The sequence below is a fragment of the Equus przewalskii genome, chromosome 5 (assembly GCF_037783145.1).
Source record: "Equus przewalskii isolate Varuska chromosome 5, EquPr2, whole genome shotgun sequence".
Taxonomy (NCBI): Eukaryota; Metazoa; Chordata; class Mammalia; order Perissodactyla; family Equidae; genus Equus; species Equus przewalskii.
The window spans coordinates 18118913-18137005 of record NC_091835.1 but is presented as its reverse complement, the minus strand read 5'-3'; the positions used below and the strand labels follow the sequence as shown (position 1 = coordinate 18137005).

The following is an 18093-nucleotide window of genomic DNA, read 5'->3' as shown; positions in this document are numbered from 1 at the left end:
GGACCAGCCTTGGTCTCACCAGGTGGGAATGAGAACGCGGACATGTGACAGCAGGAATGGCCAGTCAATATCTGGTGAATTAATGAGTAGCACTTTAGAGCTGCCTACTGGACAGGTTGATGCCAATAATCTCCTTCCTCTGAAGCAACTTTTCCTGACTTGTTTTCTTAAGGTTTATATGTGAAAGTTACCCAGGGTATGGTGAACTGGTGTTTCCTGCAGTGTGTCCGAGGGTTATACTGGTCCTGAGAAGTGCTCTAAGAAATGTCCTATGGTCAAACAGACGTAGAGAGCGCTACAGCTCTGGTTCCCTCATGGGGATCCCTGAAGTCTCGAGAGATTCTGCAGGGAGCTCTTCTGTTGCCTACTTTGTTAACATCCTGCCTGGAAAGGCCTTCTCTGCACAGACTTTGCCCTCAGCCCAGTTACCTACTACCTTCAGACCTCGACTCAAGTATCACTTCGTAGGGATCCCTCCTGACAGGTCACTGGCATGAAAGCATGATCACAGTTGTGACTTCACATCTGTGGGATTATCTGATTAATGTGTCTCTCATGCCAGACTGTAAATTCTATAAATACAAGGGTTATGTCTATTTTTACTAATCTTTGAATCTCCAGCACCTATGCAGTGCCCAGCACATAGTAAGAGCATAGTCTTATTAAATAAATGAATGAACCAACACAATCAGGGAACATGTTTGGGAAAACATCACATTAAGCAGTCCTCAAAGCATGCTTTTAAAATGGCTTCTAACTCCACCCCAAAGACTTACAGGTGTTCAAACTGCTGGGCAGGGTATGTCGTATGTCCAGGAAAGACTTGCCCAACTATTTCCCAATCTCCCTTGGGGATTAAACAGGCAAAATCAGAAATCTGGAGTCTATTTTGAGTATCCTCAAGAATGTGGAAAGAAGTGCCATGAAGCTTCTCTATATGGGGAAGGAGGAGATGGCAAGGATAGGAGATTTATATTATCTTAGTATATTGGTCCACAGGGTCAGATGTAAGGGAGAGAGAAACTTGAGAACTTTAAGGGAACATAGTAAACGTGTGTGTTAAGGAGAACTCCCCTCCTTCTAACACGCAGTGCAGTCTGTTTATGGCGGTCTCCCAGCGTAGGAGCCTCAAGGGCAGGGCTTGTCTATGGTCACTGCCGAACCTCAGCACCTAAAGAACAGTGCCCGACACAGGGCAGGCTCCTAGAGACTTGCGGAAAGAACCGAATGAACTAATGAATAAGCAGATTAAGGGATTTGTGTGTTAGGATCCATGTGAGACTAAGTATCTCTTATACTTTTTTTGTGGCTAAATCACTCTTGAGGCCAATATGAGGAAGGACAGCGAAAGGAACCCAGTGCGGCACTCACCACTCTGTCATAATCTGACGGAAGAGAGTGCCAAAGGAGGGTGTCTCAGAGACACTGGCTCTCAACTGGGGTTGGATTCTTAGGAACAGGCAGGTAGAAAGTATTGCTCCAAAAAGCAAAGGTCCTAACCACGTTGTGCAACAGAATTTTACTGAAGGTTTGAGTAAGGTGACTATTTACTCTGAATGATATCTCAAGTAGGAGCAAGAGGCTCCTAGTTTGGCAACACAGGAAAAGGAAAGCCTCCAACATCTCCCCATCTATGGGAGATCCTATTTGTTATCATCTAGTTTAAAGAGACCAGGACACTCAGGAAACCACTGCCAATCTAGGAATCAAATCTTAATGGCCCTGGGGTAGGAGAGATTGAAAAGAGGTGCTCTGACAAGGCTCCAGTGCATGAGAGGATGGAAGTCGTTTGTTAAGAAGGGCCATGCCAGGGCCTGGAGGGAGAATAAAACATTGGTAGGAAACGAACAATTGTGGAGAGCCAGCACCAAGAAAAAGGCTGACACTAAGCTGGGAAAAAGGGAGGTGCGGACTTGGGCAGAGCCTCAATCTACTGAGAGATAAGAAGGAACTTTACTCCAGGGACTAGAGCCAGGAGCTTTGGAGAGCTCAAACCACGGTGTGGGGGACAGAAACCAAAAGAATGGAAGATGAAAGAAAAAGGTCATGCAGTAGCCTCTGGTCAGCCACCTGCAAAGGATACAGGGTGCATGTGGTCCCAGACCAGCAGAGCTGTTAGTCCGCCAGAGGCAGGGAGAAGAACAGGACTCCTGATTTCCCGCCTGTCTAAAGTCCAGTACACCCAGGCCCTGGCATAACTTGGAGAAAGGCCAGGGATCATCTCCCAAGTCCAGCAGATTGAGCAGCCAACTTTTAGGGTGGGCTGAATTAAAAAAGATTCCTAAAAATTACGAGAGTTTGAGCCCAAAACATCACGTGATAAGATAGTCCTGGAATCCCTGAAGAAATGCTGCTAATCCAGAAGGCTTCCTTTCACATAGCCTTGGCAAGCTGATTGGCCTAATTTTCCACTTGATGCTTGACTATGTCCAAGGACAAGAAACTCAATTCTTCTAACCGTGTGGTTCACCTTCGGAGCTCTTAGACTTAGAAAGTCCTTCCTGTGCTAGAGTCAAATCCTATCCCCAGGTTATTTCCAGAAGCTGTCAGAGCTGACAGAAATAGGTTTCATCCATTTTCTACAGGACCCCACTTCAAATCCAAGTAGTGCTCTCATGGCAAGTCCCTACCGAGTCTTCTCTTCTCCAGGCTAAATACGTCCAGTCCCTTTAACCACTCCTCGAATGACAGGTTCTGAGTCCCCCTCACCATCTACTGTCTTCTGAAAGTCATCTATTTGTCTATGTGCCTCTTAAAGGGTAGCGCCTAGAATGGAACACATTTATGTGTTGTTACCTGATAAGCTTATAGTGGGGTGAGACCATCAACAGCTCCTTAGGTCACACACTATGTGGTCACATGTAGCCTTGTGGCAGCATCATCATACTGTTTAATTTTACTGGATGTATTCAGAATTTTGTTTACTCAGAGTGGGCTCTGTAGTCAGACTGTCTGGGTTCAAACTCTGGATTCCCCATCTACTGTCTGACTTCACTCAACATTTCTAGGCTTCAGTGTCCTTATCTGTAAAGGAGATAATATCAGTACCTCCTTCATAGGGTTGTTTGAGTATCATAAGAAGTTACCTACATTTCAGTAATTATTACATTTAGTGTTAACTGTTATTATTGTGCTTTATTCCTCCCCCACATTTATACAGTTGGGTCCTCTCAAGTGGAAGACCTCAGTTATCTGCAATTTCATCCTGTTATATTCTGGCCTCTCTGGATCTTTATGAAGCCTTATTGTAGGACCACTGCTATCTGCTATCTTTCCCTTCGTGGCTATCACCTACCCATTTGATAAGTATGCCTTGTCACCCTTCATCTAAGTCATTAATAAAAATGTTCAACTGGACTGAGTGGAGGCAAAGCCCAGTGGATATCCACTGGAAATTTCTCTCAGGGTGATGGCAATCTATTTTGAAGCACTTTATGCATTCAATTAGTTGTGAATCACTATGCTGAAAATTCATCTAGCTCCTCATCGTTTCATTGTTTCCATGAAATAGATCTGTACAATTATCCAACATCTGGCATACCCTCATTGTCACAAACAAATCATTCTAACAGCTACCATTTACTGCACACATACTGTGAGTGGCACAATAACCCTAACATACTAGTATTATTACCCACATTTCAGCTGGTGAAGAGTCAAGTCAAATCAGCAGCAGAGCTGGGCAGCGAACCCCGGCGGCCACGCCGCTGAGCCTCTGACCCACTGGCAGCTAAGAGATGAATGTGACTGAACTTACTCGTAGTGAATCCATGCTGGCTGTGGGTACACGGTTTCCTTTCCAAAGTGCTCAGAAATCATCTCTTTAGAAATACTTTCTAGAACCTTACTCAGGGATAACATCAAGCTCCAAGCTCCACCAGCCTCTCTGGGGAATCTACCTTCTTTTACTCTGGAAAATTGGAAATATATTTGTTGGCCTTCTGATGCCCCTGCCATCTCTGTAATTCCTCAAAAAAAACCCAAAAAAACAAACCCAAAAAACCACACACACAAAAAACCTCACTAACAAAAGTTTCGCTACTGACGTAACTGTCTCAGTACCCATTCATTTGAGCTATGAATCTTGACACATTTAGAGCAAGTAGTTTTCATTTCCTTTTAAGACTCAGCACCTGTTCCAGGGGCTTTAAACTCAGGGTTAGGGATGAGCTGCATCTGTTTCAGGTTTTGTGCACAGGGTGCATTTGCTGGTCACGTTCTCAGAGGAAAGCACGAACCGTGGATCTGGTCTCCTTTCCCATTATGAAATATTCTCTGCAAAGAGGACACCAGCAAACCAGGAGGGGCAGCTGTCTGCGCCTCCTGGTCAGCGCCTTCAGCGCGAGGCTGTGAGACGGCTCCTGGCCATCTGTCCCCTGCGCAGTGGAGCTTCCTCTAGGGAGGGTGAGGAGGTGGCTCCGGTCTGTTTGCAAGGTCTGGGCCTCTCCATACATTATCTTCGTTTGGGCCTCTCTCTTATTTCTTGGAGAGCTCTCTGTTCAGGGGCCTCTTTAGCTCCCCTCTTTCTATGTGATCAGAAGCGGCTGAGATACAGAAGCTAAGCCAGCTTCTCAATGCTCTCTCTTCTAGAGCTCATCCTTAGAATCCTATGATGCTTTTTAAAGTTTCCTTGCTTTAGGTAGAGACAACTTGCCTGGCTCTGCCCAGCCTTTCCCTATCTGGCTACCATGACCCGACAGGGCTGCTTAACCCAGTGACGCCATCATTATCGTTTTCTCCTGGGTGAGAAATTAATTCAGACAAGTAACCCTACTGAGAGAAATTATCAGCAAGGCCAGTGAAGACTGTCAGATTCTGCAAGTCACATTTCTGGCATGTAGTTAGCACATCTCTCTCACCTCTTTGTCCTGCCATCTGTGCCAGGAGCACGCCATCCATGTCCTCCACTGGCTGGGCGGTCGGTGCACTGTCCCACACACTGCTGCTCCTCTCCTCGTCCCTTACCCTCCTGCTCCCAGAGTGCTGCCACTCTCAGGCCCACAGCTTTCTTCCACATGGTGCACTACACTTCCCTTCATTACAGGTCTGCTACTTCTGAGTGGGGCACACCCGTCCCCTAGGTCCTGTCCCACCAAGTGCAGTGATACCCAAGACTTCATATTTACCACTACGTTATAATCTCAAACTCATTTCATTGTGCTTTGTACATGAATACAAGTATCTGAGTTCTCACCTAAGGCTTCGGACATCTTCTTTAATGGTTTCAGGAAAATAAATCCCTGGGCACCTCTCCCACCATTACTACTTTATTCTCACTTAATGTGAAACCCTAATGGCTAGGTCCCCCAGGCTTTCATCCTATTTTAAGGGTGTTCATTTGCTCGGAGGGACACATTTTACCCAGAGACAATGGCATGTACTCATTATCTCAGGAGCTCTTTATAATCATAAAACTGAACCCTCACCAGAAAATTTGCCACTTCTCACTGTAACGGTGTTTACCGTTTCTGAACACAGTAGTCTGCAGGTTAGCATACTAACTCTGATTATTTTAAAATAGCAGTTCTAAATATTCACTTAGAAGGTCAGACATTTTATAAGGGAATGCAACATATAAAGGCTTACTCTCATTGTGAAAAACACTAATAGAGATTATTGCTTTATTTGTATACCTTAAGCAGCACAGAACCTTGCAATTCAAAACACAAATGTGCATGTTGTACAGTGGTAACACAACATACGTGTATTTAATTTATACAAATACACAACAGGGAGATAAAGTGGACAGAGATAGGAGGACACATAATGCTTTGACTAGTGCAGATGATTCTGCCCCGACCTCTCACCCTGCCCCACCTATGAGATGGGAGAGGTAAGTCCATTGTTCCCCAGGGATGTCCACAATGTGGAAACCTCTGTCCTAAATGTGGTCCGAGTACTTAAAGATATATGTATTCCAAATTATTGTGGTCCTAACAAGAAGCCAACTACTTCATCTGGTGCTTAACCAAAGAAACTGCAGTATGTTCCAACATAGGAGAAAAACCCGGTTGTCAGATTTACTGTATATCTATATATTGTACTTGATGGGTAACCAAAGAGAAAAGTGTATTTTTGACCACACAGGACTTTCGTTTTTTAGACAAATGTTAGAATCTAACTTCTCCACCCTGTTTAAGCTGTGACTCTTCCACACATACCTAAATCACTCACACACATATAAAATATATCTTCTCTTCCCGCTAGAGGGCAGCCGTGTATAGTCAAGGAGGGTAGAGGTGGTTTAGGAAAAACAACACACCTGTTAGTTTGACTTACAAGTATATTCACAAGTCTGTAGTTTTTATGTTACCTTGAATGTGGCAAATGCATCTGAAGCTATGTCAAATGTTGACATTTCCACATATCTGAAGAAATCATAAAACTGTTCTGACCACAAAATGATTTTTGCAAGTGGTTCATGTCTGATGCATTCTCTTAACATTATTCCACAATTTAGAGCTATTTCTGGAGATTCATATCTGCAAAAAGAAAAAACAAATACAACTGCTCTTTTAAAACTCCAACACTGAACAGTTCAAATGTTTAGAACAGGAAGTTTCAGGCATGTCCTAAGTGACCAGGGCAGGTTACAAAAGGTGTCTCTCTCACAGTAGAATCTGTGCTCAGGGGGACCACTCTAGAGGACACACACACACACACAGACACACACACAACGACACACACACACAGACACACACACAGACACACAGACACACACAGACACACACACAGACACACACACACAGACACACACACAGACACACACACACACGTTGATGACTGCTTGAACCCAAAGAAAGATAACAGCCACGAGGATGAGCGTGTGAACATTAGTTCATTATTTAAGCTAAAAGATTTCAAGAGAAGTATTTAGGGTCACACCTCCAAATAGGGGTTAGTTTTACATGTGGTGCTTTCAACACTTCAGAAAAACCAGAAGCTGAATCAAAAAACAAGACGAAACAAAATAGTTTCTCAAATTCGTAGTATCTAAATAAGTCTATCAAAAACACAGCGTTTATATTTTTTTGTTTCAATTCAATACTCCAAATTAGTACTTTCAAGACTCTTGGCAACACATAAACCCTATCAAGTTGAAAGGCTGGCCTTGGGGGCTTCCCAAGTGTCTTGTCAAGGAAAGCCCTAGGGGTTCTCCCGGGAGCACCGGGGACTCCTGAGCATCAGCTCTCCACACAGCCTTCCTCTGCACTCATCTCGGCATCTCTCACCTCTCCCTTCCCTGTGAGCAAAAAGAAAACCTCGTTTCTCCTCAGCCATATTCCCTTCTGATATGCACCAACCTCTCAGGGTGGACTCTGCCATTCTGCTCAAACACATCACTCTTTTCCTCCACTGCCTTTCAAGCTGCATGCACTGCTTTAATGTCTTTGCCACTCTCAGTCTCCTGCAATCAAATTCCATTTCCCAACATTCTACTAGCAAAGACCTTCTCTTGGCTAAAAGGTCTCTTCTCCTAACACAAATTCTACTACTTAGTGTCCCGAGAGTGCTGATCTTTGCATCTCTCTTTAAAAGAAGAAAAAATTCTCCCAGTTCTCCTTTCTACCCCTCAGACTGTGCCTAGTTCTTTCAGGGCTGAGGTCTTTCCTCCGTTGCCTCCGGCCTGCAAGTGACTGCCCACAGCATCTCCTGGTTCCCACCATGAGTCCTAAATTTCCCTCACTCATGTCTACTCCTGAACTATGTTAGACATCTTCTGTGGCCTCCGGACAACTTCAGGTAAAGATCTACCATAAACTCTCTGTGTCTAAAATCAAATCTCATCTCCCCCTGCAAACTAGACCCACCCCCCCACCTTCTGCTTCCTTGTTTCTATGATTTGGCATCACTATTTTGTTAAAGATACACAACTCTAAAACAGGTCTAAGAGAACTTTCTTTGATAACGGAAATGTTCTATGTCTGTGCTGGCCATTACGGTAGCTACTAGCCACATGTGGCTACTGAGTACTTGAAATTTGGGAAGTATGACTGAGAGACTGAATTTTAAATGTTATTTAATTTGAAATTAAATAATTACATGTGGTTAGTAGGTACTGTATTGGACAGCGCAGTTCTAAACCTCCCACCTCTTTATCTACTTCCAATCTTCCCATCTTCAGTCTCGCTAGTCCTTGGTAATAGTTCTTTGAAACACCTTAATTTCCTTTCCTTTTATCCATTCCCACTGCTGGATGAACTCACACCTAGAGAACTGCAAGTGTCCCCTAACCTGCATCTTTGTTCAGGCTCTGTCTTAACAAATCTACCCAACACACAAGTGTATCAACAGCATTTCTAGTTTAGGAGCTTAAAATGATTTCTTCTTGCTAATCGAATAAAGACAAACTGCTGGGCTTCGTGTCCAGGCCCTCATCAGCTCTGCCCCTCTGCACAGCACCATCTCCCACTCTGCCATACAACACTCCCATATCTCCTTATTGTTGCCAATCACTGTGCTCATTCCTGTCCTGTACCTACTCTCTTTTTTCTGCCTATGCAAACTCTAAACCATCTGGAACTTCCATCCTAAGTCCATCTCTGTTAGCAAGCCTTGCCTTACGAAGCCCATATGTATCCCCTGAAATCCTACAGTACTAACTGCTACCTAGTGGAATTACCCTTTTGTGGTGCCTACGCTCGTCACAGATCCTCAACAAGATCAAAACGGCATTCCTTTGTATCACCTATGGTCTGGTAGCTAGAATGCTGACTGGCTGTTAGATGACCAAAACCTCTGTTCACAAAACGCCTCATGATACAATTCATTTTTGCTGATCTTTAATAGGCAGAGACTAGGAAGACAAGGATAAGACAGTTTGGTACAACAAGTTGGGCAGGTTTTGATGGCAGTTTGTCAAGTTTGTCTTAAATGATTAAACCATAAACCAATAAGTACAGGGCAAACAGTTACGCTGTACAACCTGTTAGCACTAGAGTGGAGAGCACATTAACATTTAAATTGCCAGTGAAAAAATGTCTGCTTCCTGATGCAGTCTAACACTAGCAACAAGATTATTTCCAAATGCATACTAATATTGGCAGCATAACTCCCCCAAATGTCTAACATCAAAGTACTTATAGCCTGAGCAGATAGGCACATAGTATGAAAGGAGTCTAAACTAATTAATCAACAAAATACAAAAATTTTAAAAGGTAGTTCACGGGGCTCCTTGAAGAATGGCTGTTGCCAGTTTTGAGGCAGGAACCCATACAAAATGAGGAAGGGACATCTTGTACCAGAGAGGAAGGAAGCTGTCAAAGATGGATGGGGTCTTGCCAACTGGTCATAGGAGCCATCCTGAAGGAGCTCCCAATGGCCCAAATGGGGCAGGCAATTTGGAAATAAAAATTTGGACAAAACGACCGCAATGGATTGAGACACATCAAATATTTTTTAAAACCCCAAAACTTGAGTTCATAATGATGCTTACACAATAACACTCACTGCTCTTCTAAGGAATTGACTAGGGCACCACCTAATTATACTAAAAAATGATAAAGTGAAAGAATCAAGCATTTATTCTGTCTTTCCCAGACAGACTGTATTTTGGGATAACGAAGTCTTTGATAAGGAAAGAAACATACTGAATATACTGAGATGGAATAACAGAACTAGGAACTCTCCATTTGAATCCAAGGGATGATCCTCAATGGATACTAAACCATGAGGTGAAGGGTCGATGGAGAACTTCATGATGGACAGATTAGACCGACAACACCTGTGTCCACTGATCAATCCAAACGTTATCAGAAGAAAGACAACCAGTGTTGCCCAATAGGAAGTACACAGTACCATCCATGAAGAATTCCTGCCACCCAAACGGAATCTGAATCTAATCAAACCTCTAGACTTCATCACTAATTTAAAAGAACAGAGGATAGAGGCACACATCACGTGTAAAACAAGAGGGATACAAATCCAAAGTATGTGATTCTTTCTACAAAACAAATGACCTAGTTGCTTCAACAAATAAATGGAATTGTATTAAAAAAAAAAAGATACGGCAGGAACTATTACAGATTGAAAGAGAGTTAAGAGTCCTATTAACCAAATTCAGTTTGTGGATCTTGCTTGGAACTGATTTAAACAAACTAACTGAAAAACGGCATTTTTGGTGAAAATCAAGGAAATCTGAACATATGTGAATTATCTATAGATAACGTTAGGTTTGTAAATGGTATTGTGATTACATTAAAAATCCTTTATGTATTATGTATTGAAGCGATGTTATATGTGAGGAGGGAAAAAAGGAGGCAAGGAATGGATGAAACGACGACAGAATGCTCACCTCTGCTAACTCTAGGGAGGGGTAGGAAAGGGTTTGTGTATTATTCCCTCCAGTTTTACATACATTTTCCACAATAAAGGCTAAAAAGAGTGGGAGAGAGCGGTTCTGTTGGATCCCAACATCAAATGTGTTCTCCATGCTTCTCCTCCTAGCTGAGGTTCTGCTCTGGCCAGATCAGAATAGAGCTTTAAATTGCTTCTTTCAATTGTATCTCAAAAGTCTTACTTTACATGACATTTAACAACGTTCTTATCATACCCCTGGCTACTCTAAAGTGAAAACACAGAGTTAACTAATTTATGAATATTAATAACCACTGCTTTCTATGGAAAAGGGAAATACTGGCTTTAAAAATACACAAAGGCATCTGGAAGCTGCTCTAAGAACGCCAAAATTTCAGACTACTCACTACATGTTTACATACACACTCTGGATTGATACAACAAAAAATCAGATGCCAAAAATTCTGTATGGCAACATCTGAAGAAGCAACATAGATAGTTAGAAATAGAAAGAAGGAAATAGAATGCTGGCATCCAACACACGCACTGACTCACGCTTTGTCTAAACAAGTCTGAACTTGGGGGAAGTGTTAAACCACAGAGATATGAATCAGAGTGAGGCAAGCTATAAAGCCAGGGGCAGGAGAGCGAGCTGATTCACGCCAACAGTCATGCCAGTAAAATGCTCGCCCGCCAATTTAAAAGAACCCCACCAATGCTGGGACAAACAGATGCTCACCATACCCAGAGGCGGCAAAGACTCTGGTGTGAAACGAGAGGAGGTCACCTTGCCAGTCAGGGAGGCTCAGTGATAAGGGAGGAGAAGATTTGTTTTTTCACTTTTTAGACTTATTTGGTTTTTTTCCCCAAACTGACAGACTACCCAAACATAAGTGCCTGCTTAGTCCAACAGTAATTCCAGGAAGATGCACTGTGAATTACTAAATTAAGTGGGTTAGTGAGTAGACACACACAGGTAAAAAGCAAAGTGTTGTACTTCATAAACGTGGACTTTGTTAACTGAAGCTACAGAGCATCCAGGCTCCGTTTACTAGGCAGCTTTCACTGCCTTACAGTGTGCATCTTGTCCAAAGAAGACAGTTTTAAATACATGATTTAACTGCTAATCCATACAGTTAAACCTTCTAAACCCTAGAAAACAGAAATAAGACCACAAAGCACTTACTTTTTTCTTTAGTCATCTGTGATTTGAGAATTTAAAGGCTCACAATTCACCTACCTTTGAACTCCCATGGGCATTTTCAAATTCAATTTAGCTCACAGGTTGAATTTTAAGGAGGGAAATGTGTTCAAGATCTACGGAAATATTAGCTGACTAAACTAGAGAAAATGCTTTCCCACAGTCACCATCCTGTTTTTGCTCAAGACCATTTTTCCTTTTTATTTTTTTAACTGAAAATATAAAGTTTAGTACATCGTACATACCCTTTCAATAACATGAACAAAATATTCTGTTGGGTGCAGATGTATTCAACAGTAGGAGTTCTTGTACCAATTTGTCTTCTGAGAATATTGTTGAAAATTTGAGCCACGTCTTTTTTGCCCTATTAGGAATACAATCATTAAAATATTTACCTGACTAAATATCAAAATTCCCATCCACCCTCCCAAATAAACTTAAATCAAGGCATTGCATATTTCTAATTATGAATGAATATTTGACTTTAAAATGTTCACAGACATCACATTTTCTTACTTTATTTATTCATTTATAATTGCAAATTCTAAGTTTTAATAGTATACTATTTTTAACATGAATAATGCATTGATGAAGTGAAATCCTACTACATATAATTTCCACTATTTCTAACTCTGAAAATCATGCTGACTCAGACATGAACAACAAATCCTTGCTATATGCTTATGATATTCAGGGATTTCATTCCCACCCAAATGAAACAAGCAGCTTCAAACAGGATGCTGTATTGTAAACAACATGTATACTTTCCTTCTACAGTGTTGGAAGGAAAAGAAACTGTACTCTTCTAGGAATATAAAAATGAAGGAATTCTGTAAGAAGCTGAGCTTTAACGGCACTACAGTAGACATACCCTCCTATTAACTAGGTCTATTCAGGAAAGACTTTGTATAGATTAATACTGAAGATACCAAATATCACATGATGCAGCGGCTTAGAGATCAGAACTTAATTATACCACTGCACTCCACTAAACAAAACAGCTGGACATCACTGTCAGACAGTGAACCTTACAATCAGAAAGTTGCACAAGAAATTAACAAATGGAGAACTGCATCCCAAGGGATGTTTCAGAATGGCTACTTGTTACAAGGCTGACAAGCCTGCAGCAGAATGAGTAAAACACTCGCTTTCCAGCAACAGAGATCATCCTGGGGACCAGGTTAGGTCAGGAGCAGTATGGCAACCTCCAAGAACAAGTCTCAAGGGCATACACTTCTTTTAATTTATGTCTTTAAAGTCCCAAGTGAATATTCAATTCAGTGTCCAGGCTGGGGAGTGGGATGGGTGGACAAAGGAGAAAGAACTAGATGTTTCAGTACATTCCCAACTTTGCAGAGGAAATAAAAATTGCTATTGTTGGAATTTGATACACTATTAAAAATACATGAAATCAGCTATATAAATGGAAATACCAGTTCTGTCTGGATCTATCTAGGATAGAAATAAATTTTAGTTCTCTTTTATTATCAATATTATATTCAAGTAACATATGAACCACACCCTCCCATCCCTCTCCAAAATTGAACCTGGCTATAAGTCTGTTATTTTGTCCTGTGGTTTCTCAAGCACCTGCACAGACATCCACTCACTCAGGATGATAAACACTGGGGCTTAAAAGAAAGCACACCCATGACAAAGAGTCAAAGAGGAGACCGCTCATGACCATGCCAGAGCCCTTCATTATTAGACACACTTCTCAGACTAGTTTATTCAGTCTGGTATCAATAACCATTACTTTCACTGTTCAATTCACTAAATCTCCAACATGGCATGATCTGACTGTATAAGCTTGGCCAATAATCTCAAATACCTACCAAGGTCAGGCAGGAGATGCAAATGGGTAATGCAGGCCCTGAGACAGAAAAGCAAGCTGTGCCATCTGCAGCACACCCTTGTGGGATGCCCTGCATCATGGGGTAGCTGCTACTCTGCTCCAGCTCAGGGGCCACAGAGGACTACAGGCCCAATGTTGCCAGAGTCGAATTTTTCAAGAGAAGCCAGAAATTCAAAATTTTGTATAAAATCTCCCACTACTCAAATGTTATCCTAATTTAAACATTTAAAAGCAGTGCCAAGCAAACAAAATACATATGACCTCTGCTATAATGAGTTCTCAACGGGTAAAAAAAAAAAAACAAGACATAACTGGACGTTCTCTAAGATCTCATCTACCTTGAAAATTCTAACATTCTATGGTCTTTTTTAGATTGTTTATTCCTTGAGAGCCAAGGAGGAGTGAATTCTGTAAAACAGTAACTATTCATTAAATACAACCTAAATGAAAGGGCACAATGAATACCTAAGAAACTTCATACACAATACAGTGAAACAGGGGGAAGAAAACCTGGCCTGAGCCTGAGACACCTCTGAGTCTCTGCCCTGGCTCCACCAACTAGGCATGCAGCCTGGACAGGCTTACAGGTCAGTAACCCCTGAGCCAAGCCGGGCAGGAATCTTAAGATGTTTCAAAGAAGAGAACACATGGAAAAAGACTATGAATAAGGCACTGTTTTCGAAAAACAAGAAATTCATTTCTTACCTCAAAGTCAATGAGCTGTAAGTCAGCTACCAGGGTGCTAAGGAGCCCACTGTTATAGAGTTCTTGAGCGAGTTGTGCCACTGCTTCTGTCTGTGGTTCTTTTTCATTTGTGCCATACAGAATTTCCTTCATGGCAACCAGATTTTTGGAAACTTCTTCTGTAGCCTGATTTTGGGGGAGAGGAGAAAAACAACTCATTTTAACAAACAAATATAACATACCTATATTTGTTAAACACTTTATCTAGCAGGGGTGTGTTCTCATGGGGATGGACATAACGTGCTCAACATGGAAGGCCAGCAAGTGTACAACATGTACACTTGAACACTGAAAACAATGTTATTATGGTAGAAACAGAACAGGGAGCAAAGGTTCAATTCCTCCTCAGGTGGGAGGGAAACAACATGGCAGAGGTACCTGAGTTGACCTTAAGAATGGAGAGACACTGATAAGCAAGTAGCAGGGAAAAGGAGATTCAGGGAAAAGGAATGGCTTGAGCGGGATATACAGGAGAGGAAGAAGCATAGGGTCTGTGAGAGAAAAGGTATGGAGGGAATGAGGAAGTGATAGCAGAAAATGAAGCTGAAAGAGGCTTTGAATGTAAAGCTAAAATGTTAGCAACAAATAAAAAGTCACTCAAGAGCTTCTGCTTCCGGCCAAGATGGAGGAACAGGGGCCAGATTTACCTTCCCCCATGAAAAAGACTAAAAATCAGGAGGAAATACATGAAACAATGAATTTTAAACTTTGAAATTCAGGCAGCACAGAAGAGTGATCTCTGAGAGAAGGGAAACGAATGACGTGAACCCCACAATTGCCCTAGCTTCCTGCCCGGAGAGAATTTCCAGGCCACATCACAGGGAGAGGAAAGCCAGGCAGAAGAGGTGGTCTCCATGAGTTGAGGAGACAGAGCTAGAGCTGGGAAGCTGCAGAGGCCAAGGAGACTAAATTCACAGGGCAGAGTACCAGAGAGGAGACAGCTGCACTAAAGAGAGTGTTAGGGATCTGCAAAGACTCACTTCACTTCTTTAGCTGAGAACCGATAAGTACATGCATGTGAGTGTGAGAAAAGAACCCAAGGCCAGGAACAGAACCACAGAGCTCACACAAGGCTGGAAATACTTCTTGTTCCCATCTACCTTATGGAAGACCTCCTAGTCACAGGGCATCAACAGAGCACTCAAAGGTTTTTGTCTCAGTTGTTATACAAAATTAGCCTTAGACTAAACTCTGCTTTGGTCTTGCCTAACAAAGTTTAAAAGCAAGCCTGGAAAGGATCAAAACTGGAAATCACGATCAATAACAAGGAAAAAAACCAATCAACAGAAAAAGCCCTGCAAATGACACAGATAAAAAAATTATTAAACAAGGGCATTAAAAGTTATTATCACTATAGTCAGTACGTTCAGGAAAAAAATGAGCATGTTAAGTAAAGGTATGGAAGATATAAAAAAAGACTCATAAATCAAAAACTCAGAAACAAAAACTACGTCTAAAACAATAATTACATCTGATGGGATTAACAGCAGATTAGACACCGCAGAAAAAATGGTCAGTAAACATGAAGACAGAGCATTAAAAAGTATCCAAAATAAAACACAGAGAGAGGGGAAAAAGACAGCATAGCAGTGAGTGACAGGATGGCTGCACTCAGACTAGTGTGTGTGACTGCAGGACCCGCAGGAGGAGAAAGGCAGACAAAGCACTGAAGACACAGTGGCTGCAAATTTGACAAAAAGTATAATCCTATGGATCCAAGAAGTTCAAAAAGTCCTAACCACAAGAAACAAGAAGAAAACTACACCAAGGCATGAAAGAATCAAATTGCTTAAATTCAATGAAGAGAAAATTTTAAAAGCAACCAGAGGGAAAAAACATTACAGACAAAGAATCTGTACATACACTATGAGGATAAATATAAAATATTTTTCCCGCTATTATTTTAAAAAATGTTTTTAAAAGATAATTGGCTGCTTAAAGCATAAACAAAAGTATATTCTGGGGTTATGACACATGTAGAACAAAAATATGTGGTAACAATAGCTCAAAGAGAGGTAATGGAGTACAACGTTGTAAGGTTCTTATCTGTGAAGCAGTACAATATCTCTTGAAGACAGACTGCGGTACATTAAAGGTATATACTCTGAGTCCTAAAGGAACCACTAAAATTCAAAACAAAGAGTTATAGCTAATTAACCAACAAAGGAGAATATTAAGTAGAATATTAAGGCTATGTGAAAAATATCAAGGCTATAAAAAGCTATACAAACACAAGTATTTATGATCAGAAATATACTTCAAGGAGATTACTTAGCAGATTCATAGGACATCAGCATTTAATGGTACCTAAAGAATCATCTAATCCACAGTACTCCCTTTCACAAGCTTCTAACCTTCTCACCAAATGATCACATTGCTTCGCCTTAAATATTTCCAGTGTCCAGTCATGCAGTACTAGCAGATCTCAGAATCAGACAGCTGTTAGAAAATTTCATAACGAGACAAACAGTGCTTCACCATAGTGTCTGCTGGTCCTGGGTCTGCACTGCAGATCAGGCAGTATCCTAACTTCTCTTCCACATAAAGCTCCTCTTTCAAGGCAGCTTGCTTGTCTTCCCTAAATAGCCTTTTCCAGAAAACCTCCACTCAGCTTCTTGAACTATCCTCCTAAAAAGATAGGGCTAATGTTCCAACACTATGCAGAATGGAACAGCGCAGAAGACACTAGACCACCACTTTCCTACAAATGTTGCAAATTTTAATGTAGTCCAAGGCCACCTTTAAGGATTTTTGCAATTATAGCACATCATTCATTCAAAGCCAGATCTTTGAATGACACTGCAAGGAGAGCTTTACCTCGTCTCACTATTTAATTTAACCTCATTAGCAGCCTATCATTCAACACTGTGGAGGTACTTCTGGATTCTGAAGGACATCCAATACACCAGCTACTGCCCTCATATTTGTATTATTTGAAAATCTGATAGGTACGCCTCCCAAGGCCTGAATCATTAACCAAAATGCTGAAAGGAAATAACTATGAATGGAGCCTATCATGCTTTACTCGTCATGCTCTTTCAGTAATGATCTGCTAATCATCTTTGGGCATGGCTGCTCAGCCACTTACGTATGCACCTATTTCCAAATCATATGCAAAAGACTTCTGGTTAAATAATTTGATAAAATAAGAATATACTACTTCTTTCGCATTACCTGAAGATAAGAAAATGAAATAAAGTTAATTTGGTCTGACCTTTTTACTAAGCCTATGCTGATTTCTACTGACTACTACTTTCTTTTCTAAATGCTTATAGATCATCTTCCTAATAATCCCATTAGGAAACCTTAATCACTATCAATGTTAAGCAGAATCTCTTTTCCTTTTCCAGTCTGCTCTTACTCCCCTATTCTGTGAATGCCTCAGATTTCTGATGGCAGTTTGTCATCCCACAAAGAAATTCTAAGTATCTCAGAACGTACTTAATTTTTATTCTTAATTAATTATTATTCTTAAGATGATTCTGACAGGGAAGAATCTGACATTTGGGAAGTTTTCTGTGTGTGTCACCCATTGCTTTATACCAGCAACCCTAAGTCGTCAGCCTCAGCCCCTTTTGCTTCTCTGGCTCGATCAAAGTTTTGAGGCCCTTAGCAACCCTTCAGATGCCACCGTTCCTACTCTTCTTTGAAATCACGACATGATTTTAAATCCGAATTCAGACCATAATCCATGCTCTCTTCTGACAGCAAAAGATGAATAAGAAGGAGGCGGTGATAGCTAAAGGTATGGGGTCTCTTTTTGAGGTGATGAAAGGTTCTAAAATCGACTGTGGCTATGGTTGCACATCATCTGTGAATAAACTAAAACTCAGCAAATTGTACACTTTAAAAGGGTGGACTGTATGATATGTGAGTTATAGCTCAATAAAACTGTTTAAAGGGGCTGGCCCTGTGGCCGAATGGTTGAGTTCGTGTGCTCCACTGCAAGCGGCCCAGTGTTTCGTCAGTTCGAATCCTGGGCTCAGACATGGCACTG

At 41.4% G+C, this 18093-nt stretch overlaps 1 protein-coding gene across 5 annotated transcripts in view; it reads right to left on the bottom strand.

Annotated features, from left to right (window-relative positions):
* CAB39 (calcium binding protein 39) overlaps positions 1 to 18093 on the bottom strand; it is an 83506-nt gene that overhangs the window by 11574 nt on the left and 53839 nt on the right. For all 5 annotated transcript variants that reach the window (XM_070620139.1, XM_070620137.1, XM_070620140.1 and 2 more), the window contains 3 exons: positions 14058 to 14222; positions 11743 to 11861; positions 6314 to 6482 (listed from right to left, as the gene is read on the bottom strand). In XM_070620139.1, coding sequence (XP_070476240.1) covers positions 6314 to 6482; positions 11743 to 11861; positions 14058 to 14222 — 453 coding nt within the window. The remainder of the gene's footprint in view (positions 1 to 6313; positions 6483 to 11742; positions 11862 to 14057; positions 14223 to 18093) is intronic.